Source organism: Chanodichthys erythropterus, chromosome 13, assembly GCF_024489055.1.
Source record: "Chanodichthys erythropterus isolate Z2021 chromosome 13, ASM2448905v1, whole genome shotgun sequence".
Lineage (NCBI taxonomy): Eukaryota > Metazoa > Chordata > Actinopteri > Cypriniformes > Xenocyprididae > Chanodichthys > Chanodichthys erythropterus.
This window is the reverse complement of record NC_090233.1, coordinates 17,000,342-17,020,793: the sequence shown is the minus strand read 5'-3', so window position 1 is coordinate 17,020,793 and position 20,452 is coordinate 17,000,342. Positions and strand designations below refer to the sequence as shown.

At 35.3% G+C, this 20,452-nt stretch overlaps 1 protein-coding gene across 2 annotated transcripts in view; it reads right to left on the bottom strand.

Moving 5' to 3' along the window:
- Positions 1-9,274: 9,274 nt before the first annotated feature.
- The window catches only part of dnm1b (dynamin 1b), a 39,153-nt gene continuing 27,975 nt past the window's right edge, over positions 9,275-20,452 (bottom strand). Inside the window, exons 16-22 of one of the 2 annotated variants that reach the window (XM_067406249.1) lie at positions 18,367-18,476; positions 17,098-17,209; positions 16,911-16,922; positions 15,835-16,008; positions 15,356-15,597; positions 13,501-13,698; positions 9,275-9,335 (exon numbers count right to left, since the gene is read on the bottom strand). In XM_067406249.1, coding sequence (XP_067262350.1) covers positions 9,275-9,335; positions 13,501-13,698; positions 15,356-15,597; positions 15,835-16,008; positions 16,911-16,922; positions 17,098-17,209; positions 18,367-18,476 — 909 coding nt within the window. The remainder of the gene's footprint in view (positions 9,336-13,500; positions 13,699-15,355; positions 15,598-15,834; positions 16,009-16,910; positions 16,923-17,097; positions 17,210-18,366; positions 18,477-20,452) is intronic. The other variant, XM_067406250.1, reaches the window with a different exon arrangement.

The window sequence follows — 20,452 nt, the reverse complement described above, 5'->3', positions numbered from 1 at the left end:
TGCAAATATGTATTATGGTGTTCAAGTATGCATTAATACATAAAAATAACTTGTGCAATATTCTATAAGGTACATAAATAGTACAAAGATTAGATAGATGGTTGGATGGTTAGATAGATAGATAGATAGATAGATAGATAGATAGATAGATAGATAGATAGATAGATAGATAGATAGATAGATAGATAGATAGATAGATAGATAGATAGATAGATAGATAGATAGATAGATACTACCATACTACATCATACTATTTCTGCCATAGAAAGATATGGTAAAAGTAGTACAAGTAGGCTAGTATCCCAGTATGGGGTTCCAAATTCAGCAATAGACTATTCCTAATATGCTATGAGTTGATGCTGATGTGTATGTAAACATGGACCATACAGTGTTTTGTTACCTAAAGAAGTGACATTAATAAAATGTTACTTTTTGGTGCCACTGTATATTATTTTGTTAATAAACAGCAGTCAGCCTTCCAAATAAGGTAGCCTACAATTAACACCACAACCAATTGAATAATATATTCGTGTTGTGCAAAGTCGATTGGTTTAGTTTCTGCCAGTACAAGCACGCGCAGGAAGAAAAACCTTCACAGCTTTATCGTGTAATCATGAACTTGCAGCCTGAGCGCTTCAGTGATCATAGACGAGCGAGTGAACCTCAACACCCCCACAGTTTCTTCACAATGTGCAGTGTAAAAGCATTGTGGTGCTTGAGATTACTTGAGATTAAAAGAAACTTCTTTTTTAGTCAGTCTGAATAAATTGACAGTATTTCAACCTGCATAATTAAGAAATAAAATTTCGGTTATGAATTAGGCTACGATTTCTTCCATGTACGGTCATTGATTAGAAATAAATCCTAAACATGTACAAATTTACACTGCCACCAATTTATATTACACTGCATATGTATAGGAATCAGTAAATTCAGTTAACTGTATGTATTTTGGGGTAACTTATACAGACAGTAGGCGTTTCCAAACGGACAGGAGCATATTCCACATATCCGAAAGTACTTACCTTTCTCTGACGTCCATATATTGCGAGTGTTGTCTGCTATAATCCATCTTCTCTATAAACACAATAAATAGAAATATAAACACAAACTCCCAGCTATTATGTTTATTTTTAGCAGCTCTGAGTAGGACATTCAAACTGCAGAAACTCCCCCATCCCGCTCTGAAGAGGAAGTGTGTTTGCTGCTTACAGACGCGCTGTATGGATGTCTCCACCAATCCGAGAGCTGCATTTGAAATGCACGGAGTTTGACTACATTTTCAGAAATTACTGCAAAAGTATTTGCCCCGAGGGAGTAACTGTTCTTCTTACAGTAGTTTTATTTATTCGTTTATATTATTTTTGCTTTTTTTTTTCTCCTGTAATCAAACATTCCAACGTTTTGCTAACGTTCCTAAATTACGTAAAACGCCGTAATCATTTTAAATGTGTCTCCTCCTAGTATATGTAAACGCTTTTAAAAACGTGCTAGTACTTTTGTTTACAATATTAGAATCAGTGAAGACTGCAGAGGATAACTGTTTCTTGCTTCCTTTACTAACAGACAGGGTTATATTTTTCAAGTGAGGCACACTAGTGTCATTAACTGCCACTGAAGACAGTATAGTTGCCAGGTGTCCGGAAAGAATTTTACTTTTTTCAGCCTCCCTCTGGATTGTTAGCCAAGTGCACTGTAGTGTATGTTAGTGTCAGTCACAATGCAGTTTTTCCCTTTTTTCTTTAAGTAAAACTGTTTTCACCCCTTGTCTGGCACATTTCAGTGTGCTTTTTCTTTAGTGACTTACAGTCTAACAGTCAGTTTCTCCTGTATATATTATTACTAAAGTGAGCTTATCAAATTGACTTCATGTCTTCACTGCAAAAATGCTGTTCTTACTTAGAATTTTTGTCTTGTTTCCAGTCCAAATATCTAAAAAATTATTAGATCAAGAAGCATTTTCTTGACAAGTAAAAATTATTTTCCTTAAAACAAGCAAAATAATCTGACAATGTGGTAAGAAAAATAATCTTAATCTAAACTGAAAACAAGATTATATATTTTATTCTTGGTTTGAAATAAGATTATTTTGCTTACCCCATTTGTAAGAACAGCATTTTTTTGCAGTGTTATTTTGAAACTTATCTCTTGATCACTTTTTTTTTACTCTGAGGAGGAAACTGGCTTCCGTAGAGACATTTACACTGTAAAATGTTTTCAGTTGACTAAAAATGGTCTTAGCCTGAGTTAATTTATGTTACACCAGAGATAGTAACTTTGGTTACACCAACACAGTCATCATGTTACCCTTTTTACTGTAATAGTTCTTGTTCAGCTATTAACAGTACAAAATTAAGTGACCCCTTAAAAAGGGCAGAACAAAAGAAGGGCTTGTCGCTAACAAGGGTGTAACGGCATGGGATGTGCCCCATTATAATGTGAGAACACTCATTTGTGTTTAACAGTTTGAAAACCTGACTATAATTCCTTTAAAAGAATAAACCATCTTTTTGTGGGGAAAACAAAACAAAAACTTCCTTATACAGATTTTGAAATTGTATAAAATTTTATATTTTATTCGCCAAATTACATTATTACAAAGCAAGGAGAGGTTTTCACTTGCTGATCCAAATAAAGAAGCAAAATTAGGGAACAAGTTATTATATACTTATAATTAGAGGAAAGCTCATGCTTTTACTGTGGTACTGCACACCTCCTCCCCCACTCCAAAGCACCCTGGCTGTACTTCTATTGATGAAACAACTACATTATGTAGTGTTGAGCCACTTAGCATAAACAAAGCCACATACTGTGAGTCAAGCACAACACCACATACAGCACTATAGACTGTGACCCTACAAACATCTGACTCCAGCAGAGACTGGAGGTGAATGAGAACTACATTACAGATGGCCAATGTGGCAGCAGCTTCAAAACTACTCTCTGATTAGCAATTCACATCAGTGCAGGTAAATGCAGATCAAAATTGAGTGCTGTAAAGAATACAGAAAGAACCAAAATAAATAAATCACAAGAAAAACTGCCATGTTTTCTCTCCCTATATCTATCTATCTGGCCTTTTTGAGGAAAAAAGCAGGAGGTCTGTGGTTTACAAGGGTATCTACAGTCTACATCAACTACACAAATTATTCATTGGTAATTAGGGAATTTGCATCAACATCTAATTTCCTCAGCCAAAGCCGAATGAACTGGTCTTGAACTTCTAAGAGCGTCAGTTGTACTTAGCAGAGATCATGAATCAGATTCATATTTGCATTGCTTTACACAAAGGCAAACTGAGTACTGTTCAAAAGCTTGGGGTGAGATGATTTTTAAAAAAAGAAATTCATTTTATTCAGCAATGATTAATTAAATTGATCAAAAGTTATAGTAAAGGCATTTATAATGTATCAGTTTTCACAAAAATATAAAACAGCACAACTATCGGCTTGATGAATCTGATCTTCAACCAGATGGAACTGGATTAAATATTTTGACTGTTCCGATCCCAGTCTGTGCAAGATTAATGGTAAGGGAGATTTAGTAGTGATTAATGTTTTGTTATGCTAATTTAGAAAAGTTTCTGTTAATGTGGGTTTTTGGAGAGTTACCATGGTGACAAGTAGCGCATGCGGCTTGATGCAAGAGAGCAGGCAAGTTACATGTTTTAAGTTGCTGTACTTATTCAGTAATGTGTTATAAAATGCTTTTGTTAACATGTTAGCAAATTAGCAAGTTGGCATTTTCTGTATTTTCTTAGGGTTTACAGTGAAGTAAATAACTCATTTGATTTGCAACAATTCAAAATAAAAAAGTTAATTAACTAAATATTTTATGTTATTTGCTATTAAAATGTTTGAGTTAGCTAACTCAGTACTTCAAGTTAGGACGAATTAACACGCATCAGTACAACAAACTTAAAACTTGATAGTTCTGCTTATTTAAAACTGGGAACATCATAACTCAAAAAAATTGATGTGAGTTAGCACAACTCATTCGGGTTTACAGTGTTCAGTGGGCAACCAGTCTTGGGCTACAGGGTGATATGGCTGCTCAGCACAGGAATAAATTACATTTCAAAATACATTAAAGCAGTTGCTTTTTTAACTTTAGTTAGTGTTAATGTTAGAGCATTAACAACGTCTACAAAGTTTTAACGTTCAAAGTTCAATGCAAATGGAGATATTTTCTTTTAAAGAATTCTCTGTTTAAGGACTACAACAAAAAGCTGGTAGGGAATACAACTAGTTTCTTCCCAGGTTAGTGAGATCACTAACCCTAAAACTGACATAAACCTTGCCCCCGAGAACACACAACAAAGGAGGAGAGGCCATGTTGGGCTGCTTAAGAGAAGAGAAAGAGTTGTTGTAGAGTGTTGTTACCATGCCACCATTTTACGCTGGACTGCTTCACAAACGAGGGTCAATTCAATGCTGGATTTGCACTAAAGATTAACATGACGGCACATGCTCGACGATGAGTTGAATCAACTCCACAGCAACTACATAAATTTATCCACTAAACATCCAGATACATTCTATAAGGTGTAACTTCTTCCTGAGTCTCTACATCAGTGTCCAACTTCGGTTTGATCAAAGGCTGAACACTGTTACTGACAATCATCATTTTGGCTGTGTTAGAGTCTCCAGCTTTTTTGTCATTGAGTATCTGAAGTGTGAGCTGTTAAAGCTCCGCCCTCTTCTGGAAAGCAGCCAGGAGCAGCAGCTCATTTGCATTTAAAGGGACACACACAAAAATGGCTTGTTTTCGCTCAAACCCAAATGGGGCAAATTTGGCAATCTAAAATAAATGATCTGTGGGTATTTTTAGCTGAAACTTCACAGACACATTCTGGAGACACCAGAGCATTATATGTCCCCTTTAAAATATGGTCCGTGTACGTTTTGATAGTTTGTTTTCCCATTTGAAATGAAATACGCAGAAACGAGAAAACGGTCGTTTCCCGTTTTTCCGTTTGTTAAAAAAAACCGGAGAAACGAGATTTTGACTCGATTTTCGTTTTTTCGGGTCACGGAGAGAAAACGGAAACACGACTTCAAAACTCGTTTTCAACATGTGGGCGGTCATTACACGCCCCTTTCAGCCGATTGGTCAATCAAATCTGAGCCAGTGACGTCATCTTCAGTTCGTTCAACAAAATAGCAGTCCAAATCGGCTTTCTTCTGTGCAACCTAACGTGTATTTCACAGAAATATGTTTGCACAGATAAAAAGTTTTAAAAACCTACAGTAAATTGAATTAAGTCTGTTTTTAAGCTGTCATTGTGTTTTTAAAATGTAAAATGTAAATGCCTCTACATCTGTTTACCAAGCGCATGACATCCTTTGGGCTACTACCACCGATAAATAGGCTATACATAATGATAGACTATTCTCTATTATAGATCAGTGGCTACTGCACTCATTTTTTTTCTTTTTTTTTTCTTATTTTAATGTTTTGTTTACATTTTATACATTTAAATTCAATCATTTAGCAGACGCATTCATTGCAGTAGACTATGCAGTCATATTAGAAAATAGGCTATCCACTAGGTGGCAACACCTAATAACGGTATCACCATCGGGGCTTTTTAGTTTTCCTTAGCTTATAAATGGCCATACAGATTTTATCTCTTAAATTAAACACTTTTATGAACACAGTGAACATTATTATATGTCACAGTTTACTTGCTATCCTCACTTTTTCGGTCTTTCCTTCACTTTTGAATGAATTAGCTATAAATGGCCCTGAACATTTTACTTTCAATTTCGATTTAACGGCTATTAGCGATTCTGCGTCAATTACTTTATTGGACAACAGCAAAACAAAAACTCTCGTATATTAAACATAGAACTTTTATTATCTATGTAATTATTTTATTATCTTTTATCATCTTTGTAATTATTTTATTTTGTAAATATTCGTGGCTTAAACAGCGGGAAAATTTACTGTATGCAGTTCTGGATGTTTTGAAAAACTTAAACTAAACGAAAATTATTGTTGCCTTGTCAATATAATTTCTGTTTTTCCTCCCTGACTTTCAACTGGTGCGATCATTGTTTCATTAACCGACAAGATTATATTAAATTGGAATTAAACGAAATTTGATAAATTTCTGTGAATCATTAAACAAATCCCAGCGGTTTAGTTTTAGCCTACATGAACAAATAGCAGAATAAACAACAGAACATGAGGATTCATCATCATCACGCACCTGCAGCGCTTCTGTGAACGGAGAACAAAGGATTCAATTATATAAAAGGAATAAATAGCCTATGTCTGTGCGCGAAATTGTTTTCACTGAAGTAATTAACATATTACCAAAATGAAAGGGGAAAAAATGCGACAATATGAGTGTGGGTTCATTTTTGAGAAGTTCACAGAAAGGAAACCGAGACGACAGAACATTTCTTTGTTTATTTTACGAGCAATGTTTTGTTTTTATTGTGAGCGTACAGCCTATTTAACCCTTCACAGATTCGAATGGTGTTACATATATTTGACCATAAATGTCTGAGTATTTTAAGTTGTTTCCGCTTTTATAAGAAATTTCAAGTGAACGCGTCGGCGCCTCACGCGCACACAACATCAGTTTTAGTAACTTTACATCACAGCCTGTTAACTGTCAAAATAACATACATTCAACCAAATATATAAAAAGTTATACTGCTCATTTTAAGTAGTCTAGTCTGTGTAGGCTACAATAAAAGCGTTTAAATAAATAAATTAATTTAAATAATTTAAATTAGTTTAAATAGTTTAGCCTCCAAATCGTGAATACTGAAACATTTGGATTTGTGTCAAATTAGAGAGTAGTTATAACGTCGGTTTCTGTTTCAGTTCAGCTTTAAATTAATTTGTTTTGGCTTAACATTTATATCTTATTTTTGTCATAGCTAAAATAGCTATGTAGCTGTAATTTTGATCTTTAATGTTTGATCTTTACAGGCTATTCCCTCAATATTTTAACCAAAGGGTTATTAACATTAGCCTATATTCAGCAGGCAATGTTAGGCTATATAAAATAAATAAATAAAGAGAGATGAGCTATTGTTCGTTTTTCAGAATTGCTTACACTACTTATTTATTGTGATTTATTCTATTTATTCAAAATAGAATAAAATAAAAACTTTAGGTTTTTTTTGTTGTTTTTTGTTTTTTTAATCTGTGCTTTTCATCCGCTCCTCTGTGTGGGTAGTGCAGTTTCACTATGCATATTAAACTACAAACAGCATTACAACAGTCTGTGTGCTGATTAACATTTCTGAAATAAATGTTTCTGTGAAATACGCGTTAGGTTGCACAGAAGAAAGCCGATTTATGTCATCTACTGATATAGCAGCAGAGGACTGTTATTTTGTTGAACGAACTGAAGATGACGTCAATGGCTCAGATTTGATTGACCAATCGGCTGAAAGGGGCGTGTAATGACCGCCCACATGTGGAAAACGAGTTTTGAAGTCGTGTTTCCGTTTTCTATCCATGACCCGAAAAAACGAAAATCGAGTCAAAATCTCGTTTTCCCGTTTTTTTTAACAAACGAAAAAACGGGAAACAACCGTTTTCTCGTTTCTGCGTATTTCATTTCAAATTGGAAAACAAACTATCAAAACGTACACGGACCCAATATATTTCACTATATTACAGTTTTACTATATGTTTCATGAAATAAATGCAGACATAATGAGCATAAGAGACTTCTTTCAAAAACATAAAAAAAAAATTACAGACTAAGTTTTGAATAGTGTATATATTTTATTTTTGAGAATTTATTAAAAAAAAAATAGCTGAAGCATTTTCATGTATATTTCATTTTTAATATTTTGCTTTTACATTTTTTTGGGGGGGGGGGGGGGGTGAGAGATGCTATTCTTATCCTGCAACACTGTTAATTTTAACTACTTATATAAAACGGCAAAGCAGGAATTGCCAGTGAATATTTCTGGGTTTATTTTTGAAAGTCAATTTTTGAATAGACACAAACCTAAAAGTCTTGACTTTTAAGGTATATTAATAAAATAATGATAATAAAACATGGATGAACTCACTGTTATCTTCCACACAAAGACACTTTAATTTCATCACAAAGCATTGGCCAGTCTATGACACCAGACCACAATAAGATACACATGGCAGCAGTAAGATTCACACACACACACACCCGTTCTATTTAGAGTGATAGAGATTTTGTATATACACCATACATGTATATATATATATATATATATATATATATATATATATATATATATATCTATATATATATATATATATACACACACACATAAAAACCATAAACTTATATTTTTTACAATCAGTTCATTTTCAATACAATGACTTCATTGTCTATACTAAGTAAATGTACATGTCAACACAAGGCAACAGAAGCACAACTCCCAGAGATGCACAACAAATACACATTAACACAGTAATAGATTCTGCTCACTATATAATCAGTCAGAACAGCTGCTATATTCATTTAAAATCATGTTGGGATTTTAAGAATGCTTGAATTTATTCATCATTAACATTTTAAATGCAGATTGATTAACCAACCTTTCCCTTTGGTCGGACATTTTCCACTACTGCATCAACAAATAAATGAATTGCACCAACTTTAAAGTATCACATGAGCATAACTCTGAGGCTTTTTTTCTCCATACCAGACACTTCATAATATATATATACACATTTCAGTCAGACAAGTCTTTTTGTTTGCTAGGGAAAATACAAAGAGACGTTATGGTCGAAACAAACACTGGGATTAAATATTGTTCAAACTTTCAGGGAGAATACATTCACACACAAAGTACCATATAACAAGTGCAAAAATTGTGATTTACTTTGTGTATCCACTATTCTGTATACTGGCGTGCAGACAGGAATATTCTGTATGCTTATGTATGGCAGATACACGTTTAGCTTGTGTGACACTTCTATAATAAGTCAACATTGTCTAGTGTGTAAACACAAACACCACACAGCATTTTCAGTATAATTAACATTGCAGTGACTTTGAATGTTGAAAAGTCCTCACTGGGTGTATTATTCAGAGGCCCATTACAATGTGATTGGTGTATAGTACAGAAGGAGTGGCTAACCCAACAGCTCTCCTGCATTCTTCATTTGTCTTTCATTTCAACAATTCCATCTGTTCTTGCTGTAACTCTAGGCATGCAGCAATCCCAGGATGTACTTGGTCAGAAGAAAAGCACAGAGAAAGAGAGGCAGTGGACAGAGAGAGGAGGAGAATGGGGAAGAAGGACATTTGGCTCTAAGAGTCAAACGAAGGATGTGGACTCTCATTGTGAGAGGGGCTTCCTTTGCTTGGACGGCTAAAAGACAGAAAAAAATGAATGAATGAAGCAAATAAAACAAAAAAAAGGCTTCTTAGGAAATGACAGCATATAGTAAAAAGACGAATGGCTTTGTCAATGTCATTGTCAAGTATGGTATGACGGCTTATTTTTGTTAACTTCAGTTAATATTAGCAATTGTGGTGGCTATGTGAAGATGACATGTTTACCTTTCCTCTTTTCTGATGTTTTAGTAACATGGAAATTGCTCCAGTTGCAATTCCTCTTAATGATTCTGATTCCTTAAAGGGTTAGCTCACTCAAAAATTAAAATTATGTCATTAATTACTCACCCTCATGTCATTCCAAACCCGTAAGATTTTCGTTCCTCTTTAGAACACAAATGAAGATCTTTTTGAAGATCTCAAATGAAAATCTGAGAGCTTCCAGTCCTTCCATAGACAGCCTACGCAAAAAGACAGCATACGCAAGAACAAACCTCTTCCGGAAGCTCAAACGTGCTGCGTAACCAATGAGATGTTATGCAGCACGTTTGAGCTTCCAGAAGAAGTATGTCACGCGTCCAGTTGAGCTTCTGCTAATGTTTGCTGATCAACGTTTATATGTGAGTAAAAGCCTAAATCTGTTCATCATATAAAGCGATCATGTCTCCTCAGAAAATCTGGATGAAACCACTCAATTCATATGGATTAGTTTTCCGATCTCTTTATGAACTTTTTGAAGCATCAAAGTTTCACTTGCGTAAGCTTTTTACGGAGGGACAGAAAGTTCTCAGATTTCATCAAAAGAATCTTCATTTGCGTTCCAAAGATTAACAAAAGTCTGACGGGTTTGTAACGACATGAGGTTGAGTAATTAATGACAGAATTTTCATTTTTGGGTGAACTAACCCTTTAAAGGTGCACTATGCAGGATTTTCAGTTACTGTATTTGTAAACACAACATTCAAACTCGGCCCATCCTCGCGGACGAAATCCGCATGCCCTCTCTCTACCCTGACATGATATCAGTTGCACACGCAGCCCAACCGACTCAAAAGACTACCTGCGGGAAGATGAGTGATGAGCTATTTTGCTATTTTGTTTTTCAAATATTGTGTTTATTATGCATAAATAGCCTTTTTTTTATGTACATGAACGAAGAGTTACAGTACACTAATAATTAGATGCCTGGCTCTAATTTGTGTGCAAGTTTAGCCATCTTTAGCCATCAAGTCTAGCACGCTAATAAACAATAATTACATGTCATCATAAACATAATTACAATGCCTAGTAATCTGTCGAGTCACAGATTGCAGTCAACAAGGCAATAGCAATATCAGCAAATTGTTTTTGTGTCGAAACAGGAGAACTTAGCGGGGCTTCACGAGCTTCAGACAGACGATAAAGTCCCAACCTCACCTGCTTTCACCAAGTGCAACATGTTCCTGGATCAACATCTTTGTAAAAAGAGAAGTAATCCAAACTAAGAAATTATAGGCACATGGCAGTGTATCAGACACAAACACCACCACACACTTCTAGTGGATAACAAGTAACAATTGAGACACATTTCTTTTTTTCCCCTTTTTTTTGGGGAGGGGGGGGGGATTGGGGGTTCCTGCATAGTGCACCTTTAGCAGTTTTAATAGCAATTATTTTAGTTTGACGAAAAAAAAAATATACAAAAAGATGCAATTCCATTGCCAAATGATAATTTAGAAATTTAAAAAAAAAAAAAAAAATTGTATAACCAAAAATGGTTTAATTCAGAACATTAAATATATTTGTTAATTTAAAAAAATACGACTGGTAAATCTTACACATTATATATTGTCATATGAAAAGCCAGTCAGAAACTACACTGATTTAGCTCTCACAAGCATACAGTACGCTGTGTATGTCTGATTCACTAAAAGGAACCGGCTTAAAGGGGCCAGCTTTATAAGGCCATATAAAACTGCAGGGGATTAAGATAAAAATTGTTCATTGTTAAGAAAAAAAAAAAAAACAATTTAATAAAAACATCAAGCAGTATGACAAGTAATGTGGTTTTCATGAAAAACATGCAGGTCACTTGTATTGAGGGTTTGTGAACCTGTCAGATGTTTGTTAAGGCTTATTTGTTACTAATAAAGGCAAAAACATGTAAGTGTGATCTAGCATTCTTGTGCAGAAATGTTGAAGCAAACAGTGTAATAGGCTAGTTTGCATTGACAGTCCCTGTGCATTTTATAACTAATGTTCTTCATTCCTAAATGCAGGATATATGCTGGTAACGGAATACAGTGGCTCCACATATGTGTTAATGTGAATGAGAACGGTACAATAATTAGATCAATTTAGAATATTACTGATTGCCATTCCTGACATTACACATTATATTTGTGGAAGAGAAAATACTTCTTCAAGTAAATGTGATATGTATGTGGACTGTGCTTGTGTTGATGGTGTGTGCTTGTGTCATTGAGCGTGTGTGTGTGTGTGTGTGTGTGTGCATGCATGTGTATAGTATATATAGTGGCAGAGGGGTCAGTGGTTATCCTCTGTCTGCTCATCGCCAGTGTTAACGCTCAGTGAACGAGTCTCTGTTGGATCTGGTGGGGGAGGCTGGTGCTCTCCGACTTCAAAGATGGCAACAGACAGATTGATGGATGCAAACACACAAACAGAGGGACATACAAACGACAGGGGAAAAGACACAATTAGGAACAACACAAAACATGAAGACAAAGGCATTAACAATGAACCCTGAAAATGAACATACGTATACTGCATGATAGGTGGATTCATCAGAGAATTCATGAACTCATAGGCTATAAATCCAAATCACATTCGACAAACAGACAGCCAGATGATTTGCATAACCATAACTGAACATTTGGCATGTTAAGTTTCACAAATAAATACTTTCTGTATAAAAAAAAAAAAAAAAAAAAAAAAAAAAAAACAACAACATACTATTAAGAACACACATCATACAAAAACATACACGTCATATACAACAAAAAAGTATTAGAAACGCCTTGATGAGTTATGGGATCTATTTGCCACAAAACAACAACACTATTTACTGAATAATAATAATAAAAAATTTATAAAATGACAAATTAAACATTAAAAACATTAAAGAAGCATTATGTCAACCTTAAATATAACTATGGCTAGAAACTAAATACATAACATGCATTTAAGAGTTGTTCAACCAAATGGCATCACTTCCTAATGGAATTAAATGGCAGTTCTAAGCATAGTTAGGCCATTAGAAACATAAAATACTCTGAACAAATTAATAGACCGTAATAGACAGTGTGGTGTGCTCTAATTGACATATCTAGAGAATGAGGGGTGTCAGGGGACAGCAGATGTTAACACATTTAAAGATGGAACCATGCAAGGACGTGGTGATGTCACATAAGGACAATATGTCGGACATACCATTTGCGTAACTCCTCATTGGTCACTGATAGAAATTCTGAAAGAATAACCGGAATCATTGTGGAAGGGATTTAGTGGGACTCAGTTTTAGGAGAACATGGGTTGACAGAAAAAAGCCAGTTGGAGGAATCATAACTCTATCATCTCATGGTTTGTCCTGTTTAATTGGTCAGTTTCCTTTATCTTTTCCTACCAAACATGTATATCATGAGAGAATGATCTCACAAAGCTGATGCACTGATGTTTCTATATATACAAACAATAAATGAACTGAATGAGTTAAAACAACATTGGAATGAATATGCACATGGAATGTCACATGGACTAATGTCAAGGAGATGGGGAAAAATGTGAGTGGTTTGTTAGTGCAGGTCTCTGAGTTGGACTGTGTATAAGAGTGTGTGTGAGCTGAGTATAGGTAATGGATTGTGACAGAAGAGAGAAGTAGATATAGCAGGAAGAGTGTTACTGATCTGTAGTTCTTGTGTTAAAGACCAGGGATCAGGGCAGGGCAGAAAGGCTGTAAAGGGTGTAAAATGGAGGGAAGTTTGTAGATCATTGCTCTCACCAATAGCTAACATCATTAGAACTTATATTACTCCCCACAGTAGTGGTGATATACATTCTATGGCTGCCAGGCTGTATTTAATTAATAAACACTTCCAAATGCATTTGCATCTGATCAATTAATAATTTTCATTTATAGGTCAGAATAGTTATAATGTTTTTCACAATTACTGTACGAATAAATGTCCTCTCTAACTCACCTGGGGACACCTGGTGGGGCACGGTTAGGACGAGAGGGGACCTGGGGCGGGGGGCCGCTGAAGGGGTCAGGAGAGGCTCCAGGTCTGGATGGCACAGGAGGTGCTCCAGCAGTAGGGGGCCCTGGAGCGGTGCGTCCACCTGGACGAGGGGGCCCAGGTGGGGCCCGGCGCTGAGGAGTTGGACTAGACATTGGAGATCTGTTAATATTAATAAAACATAATATTATTCTTCTGAGACTAAAATTTCTGACTAAAGAGCTTTAAAGCTACAACCACAAAGCTCAGATCTACAGTTTTCTTAAAACAGAGAGACAAATTTTTCAATCAATCAGTCGGTTAAACTATCTACCTATCTATCTATCTACACTGAGCTGTGGGCAGAATTATAATTACCCTTGGTAAATATGAACAAAGATGACTGCAAAAATAAACCCTGCAAAAATCGAACCTTTCATTGAAGGAAAAGAATTGAAAGTGGGGGGAAATCACACTATGAAATAAATGTTTTTCTCCAAAACATGTTGGCCATTATTGGTAGCTCTAGAATTTTTTTAATGAGTAAAATATCTCTGCAGTATATTTCCATTCATGTTTACATTTTTTAGCACATCAGGGTGACTAGGAACATGAAATTGTCCAGCCATGGCTTCTTGTTCCACAGGAGTATAAATACGAGGAAACAAAAAGGTCAAATTCACAAGGAGTAAAACTAAAGAATATAGTTCTGATGTGCAGAAAAAGATTTTTGAGTTTCACAAAATAGAAAGTGGCTATAAGAAAATAGCTAAAGCATCGAAAATTCCCATTTCCACCATCAGGGCAATAATTAAGAAGTTCAAATCAAAGACTCTCCAAATTAGTTGAGTCTTGAGGTCAGAAAAGCCTAAAACAATCTCCAGCATATTCAGTTGTCAGACAAGACTGGAACTTCAAACTGGGCTGGCTTCTATGGTCAGATGAAACTAAAAAAAAATAGTTGTTTGGCATCAAACCCACCAGATGGGTTTGGGGCACACTGGGATAAAAAAAAAGCCCTATGACCATGGTTAAATATACTGTTGTATCTTTAATGTTGTGGGCTTATTTTTCTGCTGGAGGTCCTGGACATCTTGTTCAGATACATGGCATCATGGATTCTATCAAATACCGACAGATAAAAAGGTAGAAACCTGACTGCTTCTGTTAGAAATCTTATAATGGTTGGATCATCCATTAGGACAATGTTCAACAAACATCAAAGTCTATACAAAAATGGGTAACTGAGCACAAAATTAAGCTTCTACCATGGCCATCATAATCCCCAGACTTAAAAAATGAGTAGGGTGAACTTGAGGTGTAGCACCAACATGGACCTGGGAATTTAAAGGATCTGGACAGATTTTGTATGGAGGAATGGTCTCTGATCTCTTTTCAGGTGTTCTCCAAACTCATCAGGCATTATAGGTGAAGAGTTGTTATCTTGGCAAAAGGAGGTTGAAAAACATATTGAATAAAAGGGTGCTAATAATTCTGGCCAACGTGTTTTGGAGAAAAACATTAATTTCATAAAGAAATCCCCTTGCTTCCCCTTCACTGTTAGAGTGTCTGGGCTTTTTTCTATAATTGGAGTTTTTGTCTGCGTACCACATTTGGACAATTTTTAAGGTGCGGTGAGTTCCTGGCTTTTCTAACTAAATGTTAAAACATGCTAGCAACTTCTACAAACATGCTAAAACATCTGACAGATTATGTGGCCATAAAACCTCCAGACTTCAAGCTTTTTAAAACTACTTACAACCTTACAATTTCAAGTTTTTAAAACTACTTCAAACTTTCTAATCAGAAACAAAGATTTATCGAAAAGATAACACAGTACCTGCGCCCTGAAGGTCCTCCTTGTACCTGCAGCCAGGAGTCATCCACCGGTGGAGGCATGGCAGTGGAGACTGTGGTGGTGCTGATGTCACCAATGATGCTGAGGGCCTCTCTCAGAGCGTGGTACATGCGCAGCATCTCCTCCCTGTGCTGAGCCTGTTCTGCTGACTCCTCCATTAAAGTGTTCTGGTCTCCACATGAGTACAAGTTAGCAAGCAACTCAGCATGGATAAAGTCCTTAGTCTATGGGAAGAAAACGCAAAGACAAAGATAAAAAGCAGTTTTTGCCAGTAACTACAGGGCTAAAAAACATCTAATAAATATCCAGTAAGTTCGTACTGGAAAAACTCGATCCTTGAATGGATAGTTTGATTCTTACATGATACTTATTTGATCCCACCAGGATCCTTTAGATTTGGATGATAGAAATTGCATAGAAATTATATTAGGTATATCAAAGAGTCATTTAAAACAGCTTACATTGTTGATCATGAGATGCATGATGGTCTTGGGCATGAGGTCCCGCACAGTCTTGTTGACGATGGCCATGTAGGAATCCACAAGGTTCCTGATGGTCTCCACCTGCCTCTCAAGCTGTGGATCCATGGAGTGCATGAAGCGATCCGAGCCGTTCTCCTCACTGGCATCACTCTGCTGAGGGCCATCAAGACATATTGATATTTACATATTACTGGCACTAATACAATTAGGGACACAATGAGGAACAAAGTGTGGAATAGTAAAGCAAATAAATTCAGCCCTATCGTGAATAATCCATCTAGATCATGATTAATTTGAAAATTAGCTACGGAATTGATCTCCTTTCTTAATGGATTAGTCCACTTTCAAAAAACATTTTCCTGATAAGTTACTCACCTCCATGTCATCCAAGATGTTCATGTCTTTTTTTCTTCAGTCAAAAAGAGGTTTTTGATGAAAACATTCCAGGATTATTCTCCTTATAGTGGACTTCAATGGCTTCCAAACAGTTGAAGGTCAAAATTACAGTTTTAGTGCAGCTTCAAAGGGCTTTAAACGATACCAGATGAGGAATAAGGGTCTTATCCAGCGAAACGATTGGTCATTTTTGAAAAAAAATGTAAATGTATATGCTTTATGTAAACAAATGATCGCCTTGCACGTGCTTCCGCCAAAACGGCACTTCTGTATTCTTCAAAAAGCTTACGCTGTATTTCCTACACCTTCCCTATTCTACTTACGGAACGAACGCAGTGCCAGTTCTGATTTTTCCGTATTTGGAGGCCACTGAAGTCCACTATAAGGAGAATAATCCTGGAATGTTTTCATCAAAAACCTTAATTTTTTTTTGACTGAAGAAAGAAAGACATGAACATCTTGGATGACATGGGGGTGAATAAATTATCAGGAAAAATGTTATTTGAAAGTGGACTAATCCTTTAACTTTTAGAGGTCAATGATTATTTCAAAGCATTGTTAAATACAACACATATTGATACTCAGAGAGAAATAAGTTTGCATATGACATAGTTGTTTTGGAGGGGAAAAATCAGTCAGAGACACATATTTTAACTTACCTTCTCTTTATCCTGCAGACGTAGCAAAGAAAGCACAATAAGTTAAAATTAGTAAGATATCAATGTAAATCAATGTGGTTTGTTAGAATTGTGTTGGTTATTGGTTATATACATGTGCCAGCTGTTACATCACAGGAATGCGTAAGTTAATATGACTGAGAGTTGATCAGTGGAAGCATTTACGTACAGTGATGCGCTCTGGGTAGACTCCAGCTCGTAGGAAGGATGCCTTCCAGCTGTCCACCTCCTCCTGAGTGTCGCAAGCTAATTCCAGTTGCCTGTAGTCTTTATACACATTCCTGAGACAACAGTCCAACAAGAATGACACAGAAGAGAAGATATCATTGAATAAAGTCATTATTTTTGTTTCATTTTTGCGCACAAAAAGTTATCTTCATACACTCTAAAAAATGCTGGGTTAAAAACAACCCAAGTTGGGTTGAAAATGGGCAAACCCCGCAATTCGGTTGTTTTAACCCAGTGGTTGGGTTAATGTTTGCCCAACGTGCTGGGTAGTTTTATTTAACTCAACTGTTGTATAAAAATTACTGTATTGCTTGCTTAAAATGAACCCAAAATATGCTGGAAATTAACATTTATTAATATGTTTAATAAATTAGCATTTATTAATAAGATAATGAATAATAAACAATAAACATTTATTAAATTGCTTATTAATAAATGTACACCTTTTGATTATTATTGTTGCCTCTAGTAATTATGTGTCTGATTTTTAATTTCTCACCTATTTTGGATTCATTTTAAGCCAGCCATATAGTCATTTTTAATCAGTAGTTGGGTTAAATAAAACTACCCAGCAGGTTGGGCAAACATTTAACCCAACCACTGGGTTAAAACAACCCAATTGCTGGGTTTGTCCATTTTCAACCCAACTTGGGTTGTTTTTAACCAAACATTTTTTAGAGTGTTACATTAAGGTTGAACCACTGTAGTCACGTTGACTTTTATAACATTGTCTTTAGTACCTTTCTGGACCTTGAAAGTGGTGGTTAAATTGCTGTCTATGGAGGTAATATACCTCTTGGATTTCATCAAAAATATCTTAATTTGTATTCCGAAGATGAACAAAGGTCTTACCGGTGTGGAATGACATGAGGATGAGCAATGAATTACAGAATTTAAATTTTTGGGTGAACTAACCCTTTAATGTGTTATGTGACTTGTATCACATCAATCAGTAAATGCTGTTCTTTTTAACTTTCTGTTCTAAGAAAATGTATCATGGTTTCCACAAAAATATTAAAGCAGCACAACTGTTTTCATCTTTAATAATAAGAAGAAATAAAACATTTCTTGAGCAGCAAATCTGCATATATTAGGATGATTTCTGAAGGATCATGTGTCACTGAAGACCTGAGTAATGGCTTCTGAAAATTCAGCACTGATAAACATTTTAAATTGTAATAATATTTAAAAACATTAAAAAATCTCTAACCTTTGTTCAGTGTTAAAGAGAGCAAACACGTGTTTGCTGGACATGAAGCTTTTCTCTATATCTCTCAGCTTCAGGTTGTCCAATGGCAGCATGTACTTCTTCTCTTTCTCCTGCAGAGGGCAAAAAGCTAAATTAAAAAGGAATATAATCTGAGCCAAGAAAAAAAAAAAAAAAAAGAACAATATCAGATCAGGGACTGCACTGAAGAGTTATTATAGCTCAAAATAACCTATCCTGAACCTGTATTTGCTGTAACTATATGGCAAAAGCAGGGAAACAAAAACAAACAGTTTCAAAGTAGAGCTATGTTCAGATTACAATACTACTAACGTACACACAGTATACTGAGCTGCATAATTTATGTACAACATAATCACAGGATACTGAAGTGTACTGTTCAAACATACCGGCAGTCTAGTTAAACTTGTCTTGCACCCTTACATAAAACCATTAGGCCAATCTCACTGACAGGTAACTAACTACTTTGTGATACACCCACAAATGTTCAATCGAGTCAGAAATCATCTCAGAAATGAAATGGCTTTTTGGCATTTTAATGAAATTTTGTGTAAAATGTCTCTAGTCTTGCTAACTAAATCACATCAATGTGTCACACAAGAGATGGGTGCAATGGGACCAGGGTGTAAAATCTGTGCAACATAATTATCAAAGATGTATTTTTGTAAACATCTTAAATCCACTTGGCTCAAGTATTCTGTATGATAGTATTCTGCTCCGCACATAGCCTAAAACTCTTTTATAATTGCATCATATGGTACAAATTCAGGGGAATGAAAAAAACACTGTTAGTTTCATCCGAAGCAACTATGACGCTAAAGGGTTAAGAAGTACTTGTGATGTGAGTATTGATTCCACACTGGAAGCCTGCAATGGCACACTGAGCATCATGCTTTATGACTCATACACTTAATCAAGAACACAAGCTGGAGATGGAAATCCTGTATGGATTAAATTAAATAAACTCTACTCTATTAAAGTATGTTTTTTTATGTTTGTTTGTTTTTTTGTATACCTAAAGGGGACAGAAAATGTTGATTTGTCATTATGATCGATGCTTATTCCTTTTGAATATAAAAGCTAGAGATGAGAGATGACATGAAGCGTGTAGGAGGAGAAGAGGGAGTGAAGATGAAAACACTTGCATGTTAACAGTGTAAAGCCTGCATATATAAAAAGAGTAACCTACTTACAAACCACCAGAGGAATTCATTTAAGCATCAACACAAAATGATCTGTATAACAGCTAACTTTAACAATACTTGAAGCCACTTTATTTACCCAGGAAATAAACATTCATGAGATTAATAATCTCTTTTTCAGAAATGTTCTGGCCAGGAAAGCTGCTGTTTTCTTTTGACAGCTCCAGAGATTTCATGAAAACTACAGATTTTTGTTTATTTGCATTTTGTTTATAGCATTTTAGCTTATATATATATCTTTATTATTATTATATACATTTATTTTTTCAGCTAGTTGCTAAGCCCTCATTTAATAATGAAAACAGATTACTAAAACTATAAAACTAAACTATATAGACATAAAAAAGACAAAAACAACAAAATTTGTAAAACTTTAGTTACATTTAAAATTTACTAAATGTAAAATTAAAATTATAAAAATAAAATCTATTCCAAAATATTAACAAAAACTATAATAGTGTATCAATAGCACTAAAATAACTGTCTGATGGATGGATGGCGGTGGGTAATTCTGTCGCCACGTAAACTAATAACCATACATACCATGTGAAAAATACTAGGTTTATCAAACTAAATATGCTAGTCAAGGAATCAAAAGACTGAAAATAAATTGGCACAGAAGGTCAGTAAGTGATTTTTATCACACATGTTAACAGGTAATGTTCAAGTCATAGCTATATACTTTGGCGAAAAGTCTTCCATTGTAACCACATTACAGTAAACACGTTTTTAATTGTTTTTGCAAACTGATGAACAAGTTTAAATGATTGTCTGAGGTACTTGACAGCATCTTTGGCATAGAGCTGAACTTCAGTTGAACCCAGAACATTCCTTTAAAGAAAATCAGAACTTCAGACGATTCAGAA